The following is a 17,809-nucleotide window of genomic DNA, read 5'->3' as shown; positions in this document are numbered from 1 at the left end:
AGAAATGATTACAGGGGCATTTCAACAAAGGGGTTGATTGTGCGCTGTCGCTGACATATTTCACAAGGGGCATTTATTGCCGCCTGGCCTTTGAAGAGTGAGAGCTGCTGAGTGAGGGGGGGAACTGGCCCACACCTGCATAACTGAGGAGGGAACACCTGTGCACCCTGCGGCTTGAACAAGTAAGGTCGATCCAGCTAATCCAGGGGTGAAAGCTGATCAGAGGACAGGCCTGAAGAGTTCTGCAGCTCCCAGTGCCTTGTTAGCCTTTCTTTACCAAAAGAGAGGGGGAAAAAAAGTTACATCTATTGATTTTTGGGCCACACTTGATTGCAAGACAGGAGGGACAGGGAGTGTGAAATAGAGGAGGCCAGCAGAAGATTTTTTTAGGAGCTTGTAATGTTTAGAGAAATTAGTCTGAATTGGAGGTTTATCATGATGAAAAGCAATACACTACCAACACCCCTGTCTGTTTCTGGACAACGAAAAAAGATGGAATATAAAAATGGAGCATGCAACTACGGTAAGCTGATTAATCGTAGATATTGATAACGCAGACAGCAGTCATGCAGGTAAAGGATCATTAAATCTAAATGCACCTTTTGAGCTTAAGAAGCTGTGACAGTGGTATTTAAAGAAAAATATATCTGAGCACTAGTGGAACATGGTTTTAAAACCACCAGTCATATGAGATATCATTATATGGCTAGAACACTAAAGGATTGCACTGAAAAAGAATTAAACTGACTTCATATCTTACACACAGAAGCTGTAATAAGATGCAAATCAAATCACAGTTTCCTTCTTTTTTTACTAATTACTAAGCTACGTAGTAGGTAGCTGCATAAAAATAAAATCAGCTGGAAAATAAAATAGCTTCCAATTAAATTCATGTAGATACTTGTCCTTTATGTAGTTTTTTGCTTATTTTTTTTCTAGTGAAGACTATATATATATATATATATATATATATATATATATGTATATATATACAAAAAAAAAACCAAACAAAAGAATTGAGCTGGTTTCGGAGCAAACTTTTTAAATTAATTTTCAAATATTTAATTTATCACATAACGGTGAATAAAAATCGGTAAATAGCCTAATTCTGTTAGACACGTGTAATAAATGTGTTAAAAAATTAACAACTTGTTTTATATCGTCGCACTTAAAAAAAAAATAAAAAATCAGCGTTCAGCTTTCAGAGCAGGCAAAGACTGGACAGTGCTCTCAAAAGGTCCTAACAGTTTTTTTAAGCGAATACCGAGCTAGGGGAAATCTGTCAAACAGCTCGCTAACTCCGAGCGCAACGTGTAAATAATAACCCAACAAAAAGCAAAAACTTGACAACCAGCGGTTCACTTCCTAATTCAAATGCAGTGGACAGAGAGGTTTAGAAAAAATAGTCAAAGGTTTTCGGAGACTAATACGCTCCTGCGCAGGAAAACTTACCACGAGAAACGGCAGGTATATTTCCCTAAAGTCAAAGTGGACACGCCAGGTGAGAAGCCGTCGTCCTCTACACTTGCAGCCGTCTTCGCACGTGACTGTCCAAGTTCACCATAACGCAGAGAAAATGAACAACAAGCTGCAGAGTAAATAAAAAAAAGCTCAAATATTCCTCCGCTGGGCACCGCTGTCGGAGACAGACACACACACACACACTCTCTCCTGCGGTCTCCCGTCAACGCCGCTGTTATTACTAATGCAACAGAGAGAAAAGCAATATACTGAGTCCTGTTTGAATGACGCGCAATGCGAGGAAGAAGAAGCGGCTTGTTTTTTTTTTTCTTTCTTTCTTTCGTTACGATTCAAACACACATCAGGCAGCAACCCGGCAAGCAAGTAGTATATTTGGGACTAGAACCCCCCCAGGGGAGGCACTTGCTTGTTCGCGGAGGTGTGTTTGTTATTTTTGGGCGTACTGCGACCCCGTGTGACGTCAGGGCCACCTGCTCTGTAAACAAAAAAAAAGTATTTTTAAAAGTTTGCTCCCCCCCTTTTTTCACTCTTCGCTAACGTTTAACTATTAAGTATTTTAGCGGGGAGAGCTGCTGGCCGTGTGAGGAAGCGTTCACCATAGTTAGATATTATTGTTGGGGATTGAACCGGTAACCTTCCACTAATGGGACGATCCCGCCAACCAAAAAGCAACATTTCTTGTTTTTGATAAACTTGACTTTATATGCTAAAACTCGCAAAGAAGTAGTGCGAAACCATCCGCTATTAAAATGAAGAAAAGAATCAATATATGCCTTTAATGTTCCTGCAATATTTCATCAAGAGGATCTGCTTTTATGTAGCAGCTTCCTCCGGCATACATCAATCGTGACTGTTTCCCTTTTGAATCTTTTTAAGGAATTGGTCATTTTGTGTGTTTTCTCCTCTCAAATTTTTCTTTCATAAAACTGCATGACAGGATTTTTTTTTAACAAATAATAATGCAAATGAAAGCATCGATGGAAACAAATATACCTTAAAATCTTCAGCAGCTTTCGAGCCAGAGTTTAAACTGCACCTCTCTCATCAGCAGTGGCATTTTTAAAGCTGGCGTTTTTACGTGCACGTCATTAAATTGTAGGTTTGCAGACAGAAATATTCGCGGTCGTCTACAAGTGTTTACACTGAGAGGATGATTGGAAACCAGTGCGTGAAAAACATAATATCCTAAACGCCATCATCATTATCAGTGTTATTAAAATTGTACTTTAGTGTAAACACGTTTAAGGTTAAACTCTGTATACAGAAAATCACTGTTGAATAAATACTTTACAAAAGAAAAAGATATGACAACATGTACAGATTCTTGACTGGAGGATTTTTTTATTACTCATTCTGTCATACCTTTACAACGTAATTTAGTGTATTTATTCATCTAATAGTAGATCCGAAGCCAGTCAAACACTGAGCACAACCCTGAGCAGTAGTTAAAATGATTTGCTTTCTTCTATCTCGTCTTTCCTCTCCTTTCTTTCTTTTTTCTTTCTATCCCCCCCTCCCCCCTTTTTTCTTCAGACGCTACGATGTTCATAGCTAAGAAATAAATATTCAGAATAATATCAAGTGGGAAAGGAAAAGGAGTAGGAGCTAAGTGTTTTGCTTAAGAAGGGCGATTAGTGCATTTAAAGATTATATATCTGGTGTTATTTATGTTACAAATAATTGAGAGAAACCCGGTTGTATGTGATGTGTACATGTTGCTGTGTAGTGTGGCCATGTGAATTTAAAATACAAAAAAAGGATGTATTGTTATTACTGACTAAATACGTAAATATTTTTTTAAAAATACATTATCTTTTAGTTATTATTATTCTTATCAGCATTATCCTGAAAGCTGTTTCCTATTGGCGTGTATGCACGAAATACCCCTATGATATTCTAAAATCATCTGAAAAAAATACAGTATTAGACACTTATCTGTCTGATGTAATATAAACTGGGATTGTTCCAGTAATTGTGTGGTATACGCACACAGTCTTTTCTACCGTTTTGTGCTTTTGTTTGTGTTTAAAATCTTTATTGCAACTAAATATTCCGTGAAATGTGAATTAGAGGAAGCAGCATCTGCAAAATGATGAGGACATGAAGGGAAAAGCAGCCTCGTGGAATTGTGTCGGTGGTATGCCGCCACCTACTGGTCATTCTTTAAAACAGAAAACAACTTTCTGATGAAGGTAACTGGCACAGGAAGTCTTAGGTACACAGAAGAAATATTAATATTACCTTTTCCTTCTGTAATGATCTTGTTTGTGGACAAGGCTAACTGTGCGCCTGGAACTCATTATCACACTAAGGGAGACTAAAGTGGAAATGCAAATGAATTTTAACTTGTGCTGACATGAATTTTACTATGATCACATAGTGCCATCTACTGATAAAACTTAGTCACACAATTCGTCTTGTGTTTAGACATTTTTTAGCATTCCTGCTACTGACTGTATACATTTAGTGTTATGTATTTTATATGATTGCACTTAGCTGTAGCAAATTAACACTTGTCACGTGTCTGCCTTTTCATACGCTGCAAATGATGCAACTTAATCATTAAAACTGCAGTTGAAAAGTCCAAGGAGAGCATTTTTGGCTTCAGTATGAAGAACAAAGGGTCCTTTGGGGAAAAAGAAAACCCACTCACACACTTGTAAAAGATTATACAACAAGCACCAATGTCTATTTACAAGATATACAAGATCTGGGGGTATACTTATCCAGCATATCAAGGATTAGTTGAATTAAACTTCCTATCTGAGATCACTTTGTGCAAAATCATGCCAGTTCGCACACGCACACAGCCAAAGAAAGAGTCCAATCTCATAATAATGTTCTGTTTTGTTGTCCAAGATGCAGTGAACCTAAAAAATTAAGTCTGCTTTAATGTCGACGATACATGTCCCTGGCCTTCCAAGAACAGCAACAGAACTAATACTAATTTGATACATTATTGATGACAGTGTGGACATGCTTTCATTTCCTTGTCCACGTGGAGGTGACTAGTCAGCTGCAGCTCCCCCGCAGTGGGTAGGATGATACTTTTCTTTCTAGGGGACGTTTCAGCAGGGGAGACACTTGGTAACACAAGGAATTTAGGTGTGGCAATTCAGTTTCAGTTTCAGACCAACTTACTGTAGCTTCCTATAGTACTTCAGTTGATCAGTGTCAGTAAATACTTTGAAGCGGCAGCACTAATAGTTACTTTGTCTGGAAAATGCATTTTACATTTTATTGCTTTTAACACTGGTGAGATTCCTGAACAAAAACTAAAGCATCTCAGAGCTGTTCTCATATGTGCGCCTTATGCTAACCATCAGTCCTTAGGTTGATCGATCACTCTCCATTTGTGCTGTTTCAAAGGATGACTTTTCATCAAACTTGAGTCTGTTGAGCTTTAGATTTATACCCAGAGGCCTGATCACCATTAAGTAAAACTAGACAACTGCTTTTACAGTGTAGCCAAGAATGCAGAGATACTGTATCAGGTGTAGATTGTCGATAAGCAGGTAGAAATTTTGCTATGTGAAACTTTTAAGACTTTGTTGCTGCAAAGCAAGTAAATGTAAAATAAAATAAAAAACTTCAAAGTAGCTTCAAGTATGTCCTTTTTCTGCACTAATTTTCCATTGTAGAGCTCTGTAAATGCTTTGCTTTCATGTAGTTATGATGTTACTAACAAACATATTATGAGAGCATAACCGCGAGGATAACAGGCCAGCCTTGGTCTAGTTATATGTGTCCTATTAATAGGCCTGGCTCAGGCTCACGAGCTTCGCTGTAACCGAACTCCATCTGTCAAGTCACGTCCTCTCCCTGCTCTCCCCTCTACACTATCACTGTAGCCGGGCGAGGGTCACTAAGGTCTGTGCCACCCTCCTAGCGGACACACGGCAGGACAGGCAGACAGCTCAAGACCATCGCGTATTATGGAGACTCTGTGCGTTCAACCCTCGCGACAGGACGGGCTGATGATGGAGGAGGAACAAGGGAAAAGTGGAAAACAAGATGAGGGGGGAATGAAGGCCTCTTCTCTCACGGGCTCCACCACAGATGAGGAGACAGATGACGACTCGGAACCAGAACCCCCACCAGTTATTCGCAGGAAGGTGTCTTTCGCAGATGCATTTGGCCTCAACCTGGTCTCTGTCAAGGAGTTTGACAGTGCTGAAGCGGCAGAACTAGAAGTCAGTCGGGCTGCTGAGCAGGAGGCACTTCATTCATTAGAGGAGCTCTATATGTGCTGTCTGTTTACAGTCCCGTCATCCCCGGAGGAGCTGGAACAGAGGCTGCAGGCACAGATGGTCGAGCTGGAGAGCATTGAACTCCTCCCAGGGACCACCACCCTTCGAGGCATCGTCAGGGTGGTCAACCTCTGCTACAGTAAGTCTGTTTTTGCCCGGATCACTTTCGACCGCTGGAACAGCTGCTTTGACCTCCTGGCAGACTATGTGCCCGGGTCCAGTGATAGAAAAACAGACAGGTTTGCCTTCAAGTATACTTTGGTGCCTCCGTTTGAGAGAGAAGGGACTAGATTGGAGTTCTGTCTCTGTTATGAATCATCAGCGGGCACATTCTGGGCTAACAACAAAGGACTTAACTACGTGATGTTCTGCCACCAAAAGGGACAGATAAAGGAGCACGGGCCTCAAATGCAAGAGGAGAGCTACAAGAGCAAGAGGAGCTGTCTCAAAGCTAACAGGTGTGAAAGTCGGAGTTTTTTTAAACATTCCTTTCTGCAGAAGGAAGTCACTTGTATGTCAACCAAAGCCTTCTGTGAAACTTTTTTGTGCACTATAGCGAGAACGGCCCTGTAGCTGCAATTACTGTGGAAGGAAGTTTGAAATTCGGCACAGTGCAAGTGCACTTACACTGTGCTGCTCTTCTCATTAAGAGAAGTCATTGAAAGCAATATGCTCCACTAACTGGGCCATTGTGTGTTTACAGTGAGGTGTTATGTAACCATCCAGTGGCCCGTAGAACACACATTGCCCATTTATGGCCAGATGTATGCGCCGGTTTCCATGACGTCTCCACTGTAGCAAGATATGTTCATTTTATCCTCTTTGACCCCATCTGCAAAATTCTTTTTTTATGCCTCAAGAATTATAGCTCCCCTTTATGTGCATGCTCTGGCTTTGAGCTGCTGCAGCACGAGGGCCAGATAATGCAGCAGACAAACATATTTCAAAGGCCTCTGGCGCAGATACACACTGTCTGGATGTGCATAATAGGTATTTTGTATACTGTGTAGCATAGTTATACAGCACGGCCAGTTGTTGTTCAAGGCGTGTCTTTAATAAAAGATTGAAACCTGTTTTCTATTATACCATTTGACTTGAACCCCAGTGCTCGAGGTGTTTATGGGGACTTTAAGCTTCGCGAAATTATGAAACACAACATCTGGAGGACAGAGAGCAACAATAACCCTTTTACTACAAAAAGATCTGATGAATACTATACATACTGGATTGTTAAATTAATTATCTGGTACTGTCTGGAAAACATCTTATGTCACGCTAGCCATATCTTATTTTGAACAACAGGAATGGAAGAACAGTGGAGAAGACCCGGGATAATGCTAACACAGCAACAGTTGCTACAGGTGTGTACTTAGTGTTTATATATGCATGCATGTGTGCATATATGTTTTAATGTGCAACAAAACTTTCACCCTTGCCTTTTTTTGGTCTTCTGCAGAACTAGAAGCAACACAGAGAGCAGAAAAGGCCCACAGGCAGACACTGGACAGCAAAGATGTCCAGTTATTACTTCACAGTGATAAGCACAGACCTTTGGTGAGGCTCTTTTTATATTATTTTACCCTACCCCAAATGAAAATGAAAAACATTTATTGATAATGAAGTAACGTGCTAGGCCAGAGGCTGCAGTTTGAGGTTCAGCAGTTCCCACCATGCTTTTAAGAGAGGATGAAAAACAGAGAAAAAGGAGTGGCAGTGTGGGTTATAGGGATTTACAGAGATAACGCCAGAAGGGGTAATGTTTGGGGTGTCTTCAGTGTTTTAGGAAATTATAAAACACCAGCATCACCAAAAAGTAAACTCCCCTAGCCATAAAATGTATGTTGTGTCGTCATAAAAACGCAGTTCTTGTTTGTCTCCAAGGTACAAATGATAGCTGAGGAAGCGGTGCATGTTATACTGCACAGTGAGTCCCAGAAGGGTACATGAAGTTAGCTAACCTGATACTTGGGAACACATCTGAAATCCTTCACATTCAGTCCATTAATAATACATGGAGCATGCTTGTAAACATGTGGGAAAATTGATGAGTCAAACAAGAATAGGTCTGAAGTTGCTAGATTATTGAAATGCTTTGCATGTTGGATATATAAAAAAAATACTCAAAGGAAAGGCACGTTTTTAACCACCAACCAAATATCAGGGTTTCACCAGCACAGTGACTTAACAAAGCTCACTGCTTTGACTTTTGGCCTTTTTTGACAGGTGGAGAGCGTAAAAAGCAGACGCAAAGCAGCACGTTTGGCACGTGTGCAGGACTACCTCTCCCAAAGAACGCATCAAGAATCCAAGGATCTTGCATGTGACTCAGCCAGTGGCCAGAAAGCCCCTCAGTCTATGCCGGCTCCCTGGGGTGACTCTGCCAGCTTGCTCTATAAATACCAAAAGGCGCAACCGAACGAGTGCCCGCAAGTCCTCACCTACCATCAGATTCCTCTCCTTACACTGGACTGGAGCAATGACAAACCCCAGCAGTGGGAGACGGCTGACGCGGATGACATCTGGAGCGGAAGAGCTAAAACGATCTTGTCAAAAGAAGAAAACGCACCTTCTGCTGATGACATGTGGGAGACCTTTCTTCCTCGGACAGATGATACTGACAATAAAAAAGCCTCTGTGTGCGATGCGTGGCAGGCCTTTCTTAATGGGCCTGACCATTCTAACGTTCCAGAGTCAGAATGGCTGCAGACAGCAGCATCAGTGTCTCCTTCAAACGACAAAGGGCTCCAACCCCAATATTCAGCATTTCGAGAATTTCAACTGGGTGCAGATATTCCTGCCGCTGCACAGGCACAATGCTTAGATGCACGTCAGCCTCTGTCAGACACATGGGGAGAACTGTTGGCTAATGTTGCCTTGAACACCGAAGACCACCAGCCAGCAGAGGCATGTGTCACCAGCCCAAGAGATGACAATGCAGCAACACAAGACGCATCCCAAAGGTCAGAGACGAGCTCTGTAACAGACACTCCACAGAAACTTTGCCTCGAGGGGGCACTGCGGTCCGAGGACTCTATTGACAGTTTAACCGAGTGTCACAAGCATGTGGTCCAGGAGCCAGAAAGGGAAGGAATAATAGGAGGAGCAAAAGAAGTAGAAGAGGAGCCCATCACATCACACATGGCTGACTTAATAACAAGCTCAGGGGAGTCGGAGACAACAGACATGACAGCAATGCCAGGGTTTCAGAATGCAAGTGCTGTTGATAGTATCTCACAGGGAGCAAGGCTGGATGAGGGTCTTTCTTCCACCGGGGAAGGAGAGGTTACAGGTACTACACACAATGGTGTAGATGACATGCTGGCATTTAGGGAGACAATCAGACAAGGGACAAAGGATGGGGCGAGGTATGTTTCTTCCACATCCAGAAAAGGAGTGGAAGAGGAAGACATCATGATGAACTATACTGAAAATAAAGCATCTACAGAGGAGGAGATATTTAGGCCACACAGAACAGAAGAGAGTGAAACCTCCCCAAGGTATGCAGATGAAATGCAGTGTGAGCAATTTGGGCCAAACAGAAATGGCGGAAATCAGCAGGAGAGTGATAGAAATGAAACAGGACCTCAACATCTACACGATGGTGGATTTGATTCAAAGCAGGAAAACAAAATCGTGGCAGCCGAATTGAATGAAGGCGTTCCATCGAACACCAAATGCGTGACAGCACTCGAAGAGACAGAGCAGGAAACTTCCTTTTCAACAACAGGTGAGGAAACAAAGGGACTAATAAGTACAGCAGAGGAAAGGTTCCAGGCGTTAGATGATCAAGCATGGCAACATAACGATACAGCTTTAGATGTGAGTGCATCAATAATTTTGGATGTGCACGACAAACAGTCACAGTCAGTCCAAAGAGGCAAGGAGCCAAAAGTTGAGATGAAGCAGGAATCACAAATGGAACAAAGTGGAGTGAAATTGAAAGAAGGTGAGCACGGATTAAACTTCAACAAGACAGAGGTGGGAAAAAGCTTTAGTTGCAACAGAATAATAGCAAATCCATCAGAGCAGACGAGACCAACAGAGAAATCAAATGAAGTCAACCAGGCTTTCCAAAGTGGCTGCAATACATTCAGACCTCCAGCAAATAAATGCAACCCAAAGGGGCTGGAAGTGGTTGAAGTGGGATGGACCGATTCACAGGAAGACACGGAGGGTCAAAATGAGAACATATGCGGTGAAACGAGCCAAGAGGAAATCGAAGTAAAAGAGAATGCCGCAAAGAAAGACACTTCAGCGGAACACCAATCTGAGACGTTACAAAGACTAGAAGGAGATATGAGTCAGGAAGACAGAGATGAGATGATGAGCATTCGGGAGCTGAAAATGGAAGCAGGGAGGGAGTTAATGGGTAATGTGGAGGGCCCTCAGGGGGAGAGGAAGAATGCACTGGCAGAATTGAAAGAAGAAGAAGAGTTGTCAGCAGAAGTTGAGGGCTCTCTGCGTGTTGAATATAAAAAGCTGTCACATGGAACAAAAGAACCTATTATGGGAGAAAATACTGCATCACTTGAGGTGATAGAGGTGGGATTGGAGGAGATCTTCATAGAAAGATTTGTAAAAGATTTGGTCAGGGGGATTTGGGAAGAGGTCTTTGGCAGAGAAGTGCGGGTATCAAATAGACACACTGATATTGTTGATGGAATGGGGTGCATGCTGAGAGATACTACACAAGGCTGCCATGTTCTTTTTGAAAAAGATCTCAATGACACTTTTGATTCAGGGGTATTTTCCTTGACGGAATTACCGACAGATCCAAACTCAAGTTTCTGTCAAGGGCTGGAGCAAGCTGTACCCACTAAAGGCCATGAACGCTCTGTGGTAGAAGGAAGTAAGTTACTTGACATAGCAGAACAAGCTCACGTTGTCTCTGAATCACATGCAGATTTGATTTTGAGTGCTAATCCCAGTCACAATCTCACCACCACCTCAGATGTGCATAGTCGGCAATCATTTCCTGAAACAACTCCAGCTCTGGGAGAAGCTCCGATGGATCTGGAAAGCCACACTCGCATAAAAGAAAGATCGGCTGCTCGTTGTGAGACAGGCAGACAAATAGAAGGCTGTGTAGTTGCCCATGGAGAGATTTTTAATAAATCAGCCCACCCATCTCACAAACATCCATCATCTTCCTCAGAGAAATTAAAGCAGGCCGATGGTCTTGTATGGTGCAGTATATTATATATCCTCAGTCACGTCACCAGACTTCTAATCTATGCCCTCTTAATTAGTGGATTCTTTGTCATTGTTTTCCTCTATGATTTCCCAGCAGTCTTAGCTCTCTACATATTTTCATTATCATGGTGGTTTTATAAGTGGAAGAGACAACACGTGATGACAGACAAGGAGATGGTGGGATAGCCTAAGATTTGGTGGTGAAGAGTGCTACATCAGCACACTACTCTAAACTGTAATGTCCACTACCATGCACAATGCTATTAGTGTGTGTGTGAGTGTGTGTGCGTGTTTGTACATTTGGCTGATTTTCCCATCTATTAAGTTACTTAATAGACTGATTCCGAAACTTTTTGGGGTTGACAAACAATTAAAACTGAACACAATATACCACGTACCTGTCTTTGGACTTGCGTGCATTTTTTGGTTAATTTAAATACAGTCTAGTGGTAAAAAAAAATGGTTTAAGTTACAATAAGACTCACTAAACAAACAGAATTTGGTGCAGAAATATGTTTTTGTTGTTGCATGTTTTGTAACGCTATAAATCTGTCTTGCAACTCCAAGCAGTCGATCTAATTTGAGTTCCCATTAGGGCGTCATTCTGTGGTTAAAAAAAGACAGAATAAAGGAATACAATAAACTTCAAACTGAACTGAACGTTGTTAAAATCATAGGAATTTTCACCTTTTGTTGAATGTTTTAGTCCACAGAAATGTTTAAGTGTATGACGTGTGTATGTTTGCTGTGTTTTATGGGCCCAATACCACTTTATTATGTAACAAATGGAACAAATTTCCTTGATTTTCTTCAATAAAAGAAATTCATGTGACAAAAAAATACAACAAAGAAACCCCCATTGTTTTTTAAATTGACACAGCAAGATTTATTTTGCCCTGGACATTTGCATATTTCACAACTGATGAACTTTGCATGATGCATATGTCTGTGAAGGTTCTCAGTCATCCAGGTCATCGTAGTCAAAGGAGCTTGCAAAGAAAAGCGTCTGGACTTCTTTAAGTTACTTGAAGACGTTTCACCTCTCATCCGAGAAGCTTCTTCAGTTCTAAGGTCAAATGGTGGAGAGTCCCAGATATAAACCTAGTGGGAGTATCCCCCCACAGAGGGACAAAAGGACCCCCTGCTGATCCTCTAATCGCCTGAGCCAAGGCGTGAAACTGGGTGTGGGTCCCAATCAGCCAGAGTTTCGGGTGTGTTCATTGTGAAACCTGGCCCCACCTTATCATGCGAATTCCTGAGGTCAGATGGCCCAGGATGTGAGTGGGCGTTAAGGCGTCTGGGAAGGGATCTCAAAACTGGATTATAGATGGCAGAGAGTTGGTGTCGTAAACCCCCGCCTCTGTTCAAAGATGGTCGCTCACAGTGGACATAGATGGCTTCTTTCACTCCTCCTTCACTCCGGGTTTGAAAGAGGAGTGAAAGAAGCCATCTATGTCCACTGTGAGCGACCATCTTTGAACAGAGGCGGGGGTTTACGACACCAACTCTCTGCCATCTATAATCCAGTTTTGAGATCCCTTCCCAGACGCCTTAACGCCCACTCACATCCTGGGCCATCTGACCTCAGGAATTCGCATGATAAGGTGGGGCCAGGTTTCACAATGAACACACCCGAAACTCTGGCTGATTGGGACCCACACCCAGTTTCACGCCTTGGCTCAGGCGATTAGAGGATCAGCAGGGGGTCCTTTTGTCCCTCTGTGGGGGGATACTCCCACTAGGTTTATATCTGGGACTCTCCACCATTTGACCTTAGAACTGAAGAAGCTTCTCGGATGAGAGGTGAAACGTCTTCAAGTAACTTAAAGAAGTCCAGACGCTTTTCTTTGCAAGCTCCTTTGACTTTGCATGATGCATGTTTTATGACACTACAGCTTTGTGGTTTGTTCACTACCAGTGTTGGTCAAGTTACTTGAAAAAAGTAATCAGTAACTAATTAGATTACTTCCCCCAAAAAGTAATCATGTTACTTTACTGATTACTTATTTTCAAAAGTAATTAATTACTTAGTTACTTAGTTACTTTTTAAAAACACGATTTACAACCTGAATAGGTAATAAAGCAATAGATCTTTCAGCCCAATTCTGCTTTTTCTGCATAATCCATCATACAAAATGTAATCAAATGGAAAAGTCTCTTTTTAAAACTTGTTTTATTAGTTTTAATCTTTTAACTTTATGCATCAAGCAAAAATTTAATTATATGCAACATTCTCTGACTGGAAGAAATTTGTTTAACATTTAAACCTATTTTCTGCACATTCCAGAACAAAAAATAAAATATGTTTTTGTGTTTACACTCACTCTTTCAAATAGATGCAAGTAAAACACAGCAGAAAATAAATAAAATCAAAGACAAGCGGTCCTGTTGCTCTATTTTCACCTGTAAAGCAGGAGTGGGGTAGGCGGAGGTTTGCCCTGGTGCAGGTGAGCCGCAGCGGTCAGTTGAAGAATCCGCGAGTTTCTCTGTGAATTTCACATTACGTTGTAGCGCACTCGGTGCTTGCTTGGAAGTTTAGGGGGGGTTTTCGCTGTAAAAAGAAGTTTTCTTCCCACACAGTGAACAGTGGACACTAATGTTTTTGTCACTTTTTATGGAATCAAACTCAAAGTAAGGTCAGTACTTCCACGCTTTAAACGCTGCACGCTCATACTCTCTCCGCACTCAATATATTATCCATTGTTGATCTGCACACAGCTGTTGCCACGAATGTCGCACTCGCTTATGTCACTGTCATGAGATTCTCGCAAAAAAAAATCACAGTTTTAGTAACGTAGTAACGCAGTAACGCAGCGTGCTTACGGGAAAGTAACGGTAATCTAACTACCGTTTTTGCAATAGTAATCCCTTACTTTAATCGTTACTTGAAAAAAGTAATCGAATTACAGTAACGCGTTACTGCCCATCTCTGTTCACTACTTCCTAGACTTTGATTGTACAAGGTCGTTATACTTACTATAATTATTCATTGACACAATGAACTAAAGTAAGTCTTTAGAGTACTCAGATTATATTTTTATTGTACTATGTTTTGCAATTCAAGTAATTTGTTAGTTGCACAGCCCTAGGGACCAGTCAGTGACCCTCTGGAAAACTCCAGTCGCTATGGAAAAGTGTGTACTCTGTGAAAGGTTGGCAAGTGGGTGCTGGGAGTTGGTTGCTGTGGTCAGGTGAAATCAGTTTTTAAAAAAGTTACTGCTATGGACAGAGAGATTTTTGTTTCCCTTATTTAACTTAGCAACAGCGATCAATTTCCACTATCATCTTTCCAACCAATTGGGGAATATATTTTTTTTTCCTAGTAACCACATGTTCCCAGGGGGTTTCTGACCTGCCTCTAGGCCTGCGAGACTGATTCCTAAGCAGTCTGTTATTTTTAAAATGTGAGCACATTTGTCATTTGCTTTGGTTGTGACACAAGATGAAAAACGGAAAATATCCGAAGCAAATGCAGTGTTTCTGTCTTGCTTGTGTCAGTGTCCATCTTAAGGTAATTGAGGAAAGAAGCTAACGAGCTCAGCTTCATATTTTAAAGTAGCAAGTAGCTAAGCAAACCTTAGCTGGCTAGGCCAGTTGACTTAAAAGCGAGCTCCACAGAAGCTAGCTTTTAGCTAAGCTGTTACCTAGAGGAGAAGCTTGTTGCTGGTAATGTTGTGGAAGAGATGATCCTGTCATTAATTTACTTAAAACAGCGTCACAATGGTATAGTCATAGGTAAACTGACAGCAGGCTACACAGATACTGGACAGTATAACAAACATGCAAAAGCTAAGTGCAAAGAAACATTTGGTTTTTTAACCTAAAGTTTGCAGGTTTTTTGTTATTGGATTTACATGTTGCTATAAAGATCACTGCGTCTTTTTGGAGATTGCAGGTTTAGGGATATTCATTTGGAATAATGACAGTATCTCAAAGAAATTAAAGAAAAATAATATCAAACATTCAAATAAGTCCTGTTGTTTTATATTTTTGTTTTCCAGAAGAATCACATTTTAATGATCAGATTAGTTCACTCTAAACCTTTTTAAATTATGCTGCTTGGACAAAATGCAATGAATACAATAACTCCATCTGCTAATACACAAATGAACAGATTGTCAAGGTAGGTGGTGATGGAGAGAGAACCCAAAGGCAGGAAATGGAGGCAGACTGAATGAAGGAATAAAAAGAGCCTTCATTGGCTGATACAAACACAACATAAAGCCCAAAAGTGAACCAAGAAGGAATAAGAAATACTGGAACACAAAGAGTATAAAGATGACTATATCTACAAACATTCACTGGTGAATCAACAACAGAAGGAACAGAACAGAAGGAAGGAAAAAAAAAGAGTAATGTCTCTGCACAGCTGTAATCCCATATTCCATTTGTGCCTATGGCTTGTGCTGAGGACACAAAAATATCCCTGTATACATGTTCCAACCCTACAGAAGGGTTAGGAAGATTGTTTTGATGATTACATGATCCCAAAGAAAAATAAATTCATGCATATTTCAGGCATATATCTTGCAACACAATGTATTTCATAGCTAACATTTATTTTCTCACCATATTGACTATGGTGCTTGGGTGCCTGTAAGGCTCTTGTGTGACTCAATATTTTATCTGTTAGTGTACCACAAGCAGAGAGTTTTTCACTGTGTGACAATGTGTGCAATAAAGTGGCAGCTTGAGTGACACTGCACTCCAGTAGAAGTCACTTGATCCTGTCTGGGGTATGTTGACCTTTTGTAAGCTGGCTCCAATCCTATGCTGGCACCTTTAGAAAACTGGCCCAAAGCCAGTGTTTTCAGAGCAGAGGACTACTTTTTCTGTAAGGCCCTGTACCGATGAGACGCAGTGCAAATTTGGCACAAAGACTGGTGTGCACTGACAAAAAGTAGCAGTGACGGGAAGAATCTGAGAAACAAGGACAGAATCTTGATTATCTGGGGTTACCCAGAGGTGTAAGGCTGCTTGTTATTTTCCTGACTAGCTCATATGCCAACGTGTAAGGATTATAAATTAATCAGTGCTGCACCAGGCGGAAGGATAAGGCTGCACATTTACAGATCTAGATAACAGTGAGAGGTGCAGAAGCTGTTAAAAACCACAACAAATTGTATTTCCTTTTCAGCCCCCCCCTTCAAGATTTACAGAAAAATCTGCAACAAATGACAACAGAGTTTTAGTACTTATGGCATATTTAGCATTGAGATAGCTTAACCTTCTCACACTACATAAATTACACATATTTCTTTTTCTTGTTTGAAATGAAGGAATGTTTAAAAGGAACCAAATGATTTGAACTAGGTTCACATCAGGCTGCTGGGTGTCACAGATGTAGCACTGATAACTGACTCTCTGGAGCACACCCAGCACCTTGTGATACAAGACTAAAATGAGAGCCTGTCATCAGATGTTAATGCTCTCGTCACTCCTCTCACATTGCAGTGTGGATTGTGTGTTAGCATTTGTAACTATGGGTATGTGGTTATATGGGGATATGGTGGCTATCCTGTGAGAGATACCCTCTATCCTATATAAGCCACCAAATACTTAAAAAAGGCATCAACTGTTTACTTGTACTGTTGAATTGTGTTACCTTAGTGAGACCATGTTGTCTGTGTATTGACAAGGAGAAACTGATGAAGGAAAGGGTATATAAGCCCTTAAAATGTGTCCGCGTCCTGTTTTGTTGTACAAAATGTCAGTACTTCTGCTAAGGCTGATTAATCAGTTCATCTCGTAGTATAGTCTTACACATAAATGTCCACCAGCAGCTTTCAATAAAAAAAATTAATGCAAATTTGTGCAAAAAAAAAAAAAAGAGTCATGCAATGACACATTTCTTCCAGCAGATGTAAGTGTGGCTCCATTTTTTAACGAATCCACTAGCTGAGGATTGGAAACCAAAATTATGGTTAAAGGTCTTAGTAGTACACACACACACACACATATATATATATATTTTAGATTTGTGCAGTCACTTTAATTGAAATGTGTGACAAAATCTATAAAAATCGTCAACTGAGCACGATGAATAGAGGCAGTCGATTCAGTGACAAATGCAACAGTCCTGTGGCAAAAAAATCAGTGCACACTGATGTGCACTGGCTGGGACAAGAGGGTGCATGAGGACAGGATATGAGAGTGGAAGAGAGCGCAAAATGCGGCGGGGCCGTGTCGCGCGGCCTAGGGGGACCAGAGGCACTCTGCTGACAGATTGGAGACCTGACAGACTGCATAGTCCACACTCTTCCCGGTCATGGAACCACTTTCTATTCAACCCTCTCTGCTCCGCCTTCCTCTGCAGTTGGCTTCCTGGGCTTTGCTCCCTCAACCAGCATCATCGGTCTGCGACCCTACACCAACCAACTCCGTCTCAGCTCTTTCTCTCCCCCCCCACCCCGCATCTAGGCCTTCCTCCTCCGCCATGCTTAGTGACTCGACATTCCCAGATGTCCGCTGGCTCTTGCATCACTGAGACAACAAGGCTTTCTGCTGTTGCCACTTGGCATTTGAAAAGTTGTACATGGGTGAGTGTGACACCATCACCCACTGTGTGGGTGTAATGTACAGGGTTCTTCTAAGAACAAAGCAATGACGTACTATCATAAGAGTGCATATTTTATGTGCTTCATGCCAGACTGTAGATAGGATGTAAAACTGATGGATGGCAGTTAATACACTTGTGCTTCTTCCACATTTCATAAATGTGGTGAATGACTCAAATAAAGTTGTATTCCAAAATGCGCATTCCACTTTAGAGTACTCACCACACAGTGTATCTTATACTTAGTACTCATTACACAGCTCCTACATCCTCTGCTTTCATTTGCAGCATTACCGTGATGACAGAGTTGTTTGTCATCTTTAGCGTT

At 41.4% G+C, this 17,809-nt stretch overlaps 2 protein-coding genes across 8 annotated transcripts in view; one reads left to right on the top strand and one right to left on the bottom strand.

Annotated features, from left to right (window-relative positions):
* foxp2 (forkhead box P2) overlaps window positions 1-1,876 on the bottom strand; it is a 104,366-nt gene extending 102,490 nt beyond the window's left edge. For 3 of the 6 annotated variants that reach the window (XM_084909401.1, XM_084909400.1, XM_084909399.1), the window contains exon 1: window positions 1,453-1,874. The gene's annotated coding sequence lies outside the window, so the exon portion shown is untranslated. Of the gene's footprint in view, window positions 1-1,452 lie in introns of all 6 variants that reach the window. The other 3 variants (XM_084909405.1, XM_084909404.1, XM_084909406.1) reach the window with 3 other exon arrangements.
* Window positions 117-11,764, top strand: ppp1r3aa (protein phosphatase 1, regulatory subunit 3Aa). 2 transcript variants are annotated; one of them, XM_084909398.1, is made up of 4 exons: window positions 117-523; window positions 7,035-7,093; window positions 7,189-7,286; window positions 7,956-11,764. In XM_084909398.1, the coding sequence occupies exons 1-4, from the start codon at window positions 513-515 to the stop codon at window positions 11,109-11,111; spliced, it is 3,324 nt and encodes a 1,107-aa protein (XP_084765524.1). In that variant the 5' UTR covers window positions 117-512; the 3' UTR covers window positions 11,112-11,764. The 2 variants fall into 2 exon arrangements, with proteins under 2 accessions (XP_084765524.1, XP_084765523.1); XM_084909397.1 differs by lacking the exon at window positions 117-523 and adding an exon at window positions 5,318-6,190.
* The last annotated feature ends 6,045 nt before the right edge of the window (window positions 11,765-17,809 follow it).

This window comes from Perissodus microlepis, chromosome 17 (genome assembly GCF_051167445.1).
Source record: "Perissodus microlepis isolate ML-2025 ecotype Zambia chromosome 17, ASM5116744v1, whole genome shotgun sequence".
NCBI lineage: Eukaryota > Metazoa > Chordata > Actinopteri > Cichliformes > Cichlidae > Perissodus > Perissodus microlepis.
Note: the sequence above shows the minus strand (reverse complement) of the source record. Positions and strands in the feature narration are given on the sequence as shown.

Excerpts from the sequence above, each read along its gene's own strand:
- ppp1r3aa (XM_084909397.1), top strand. The coding sequence starts at position 5,418 with ATGGAGACTCTGTGCGTTCAACCCTCGCGACAGGACGGGCTGATGATG. Across the intron at positions 7,094-7,188 it reads CACAGCAACAGTTGCTACAG|AACTAGAAGCAACACAGAGA; the intron begins GTGTGTACTTAG and ends GGTCTTCTGCAG. Across the intron at positions 7,287-7,955 it reads GTGATAAGCACAGACCTTTG|GTGGAGAGCGTAAAAAGCAG; the intron begins GTGAGGCTCTTT and ends CTTTTTTGACAG.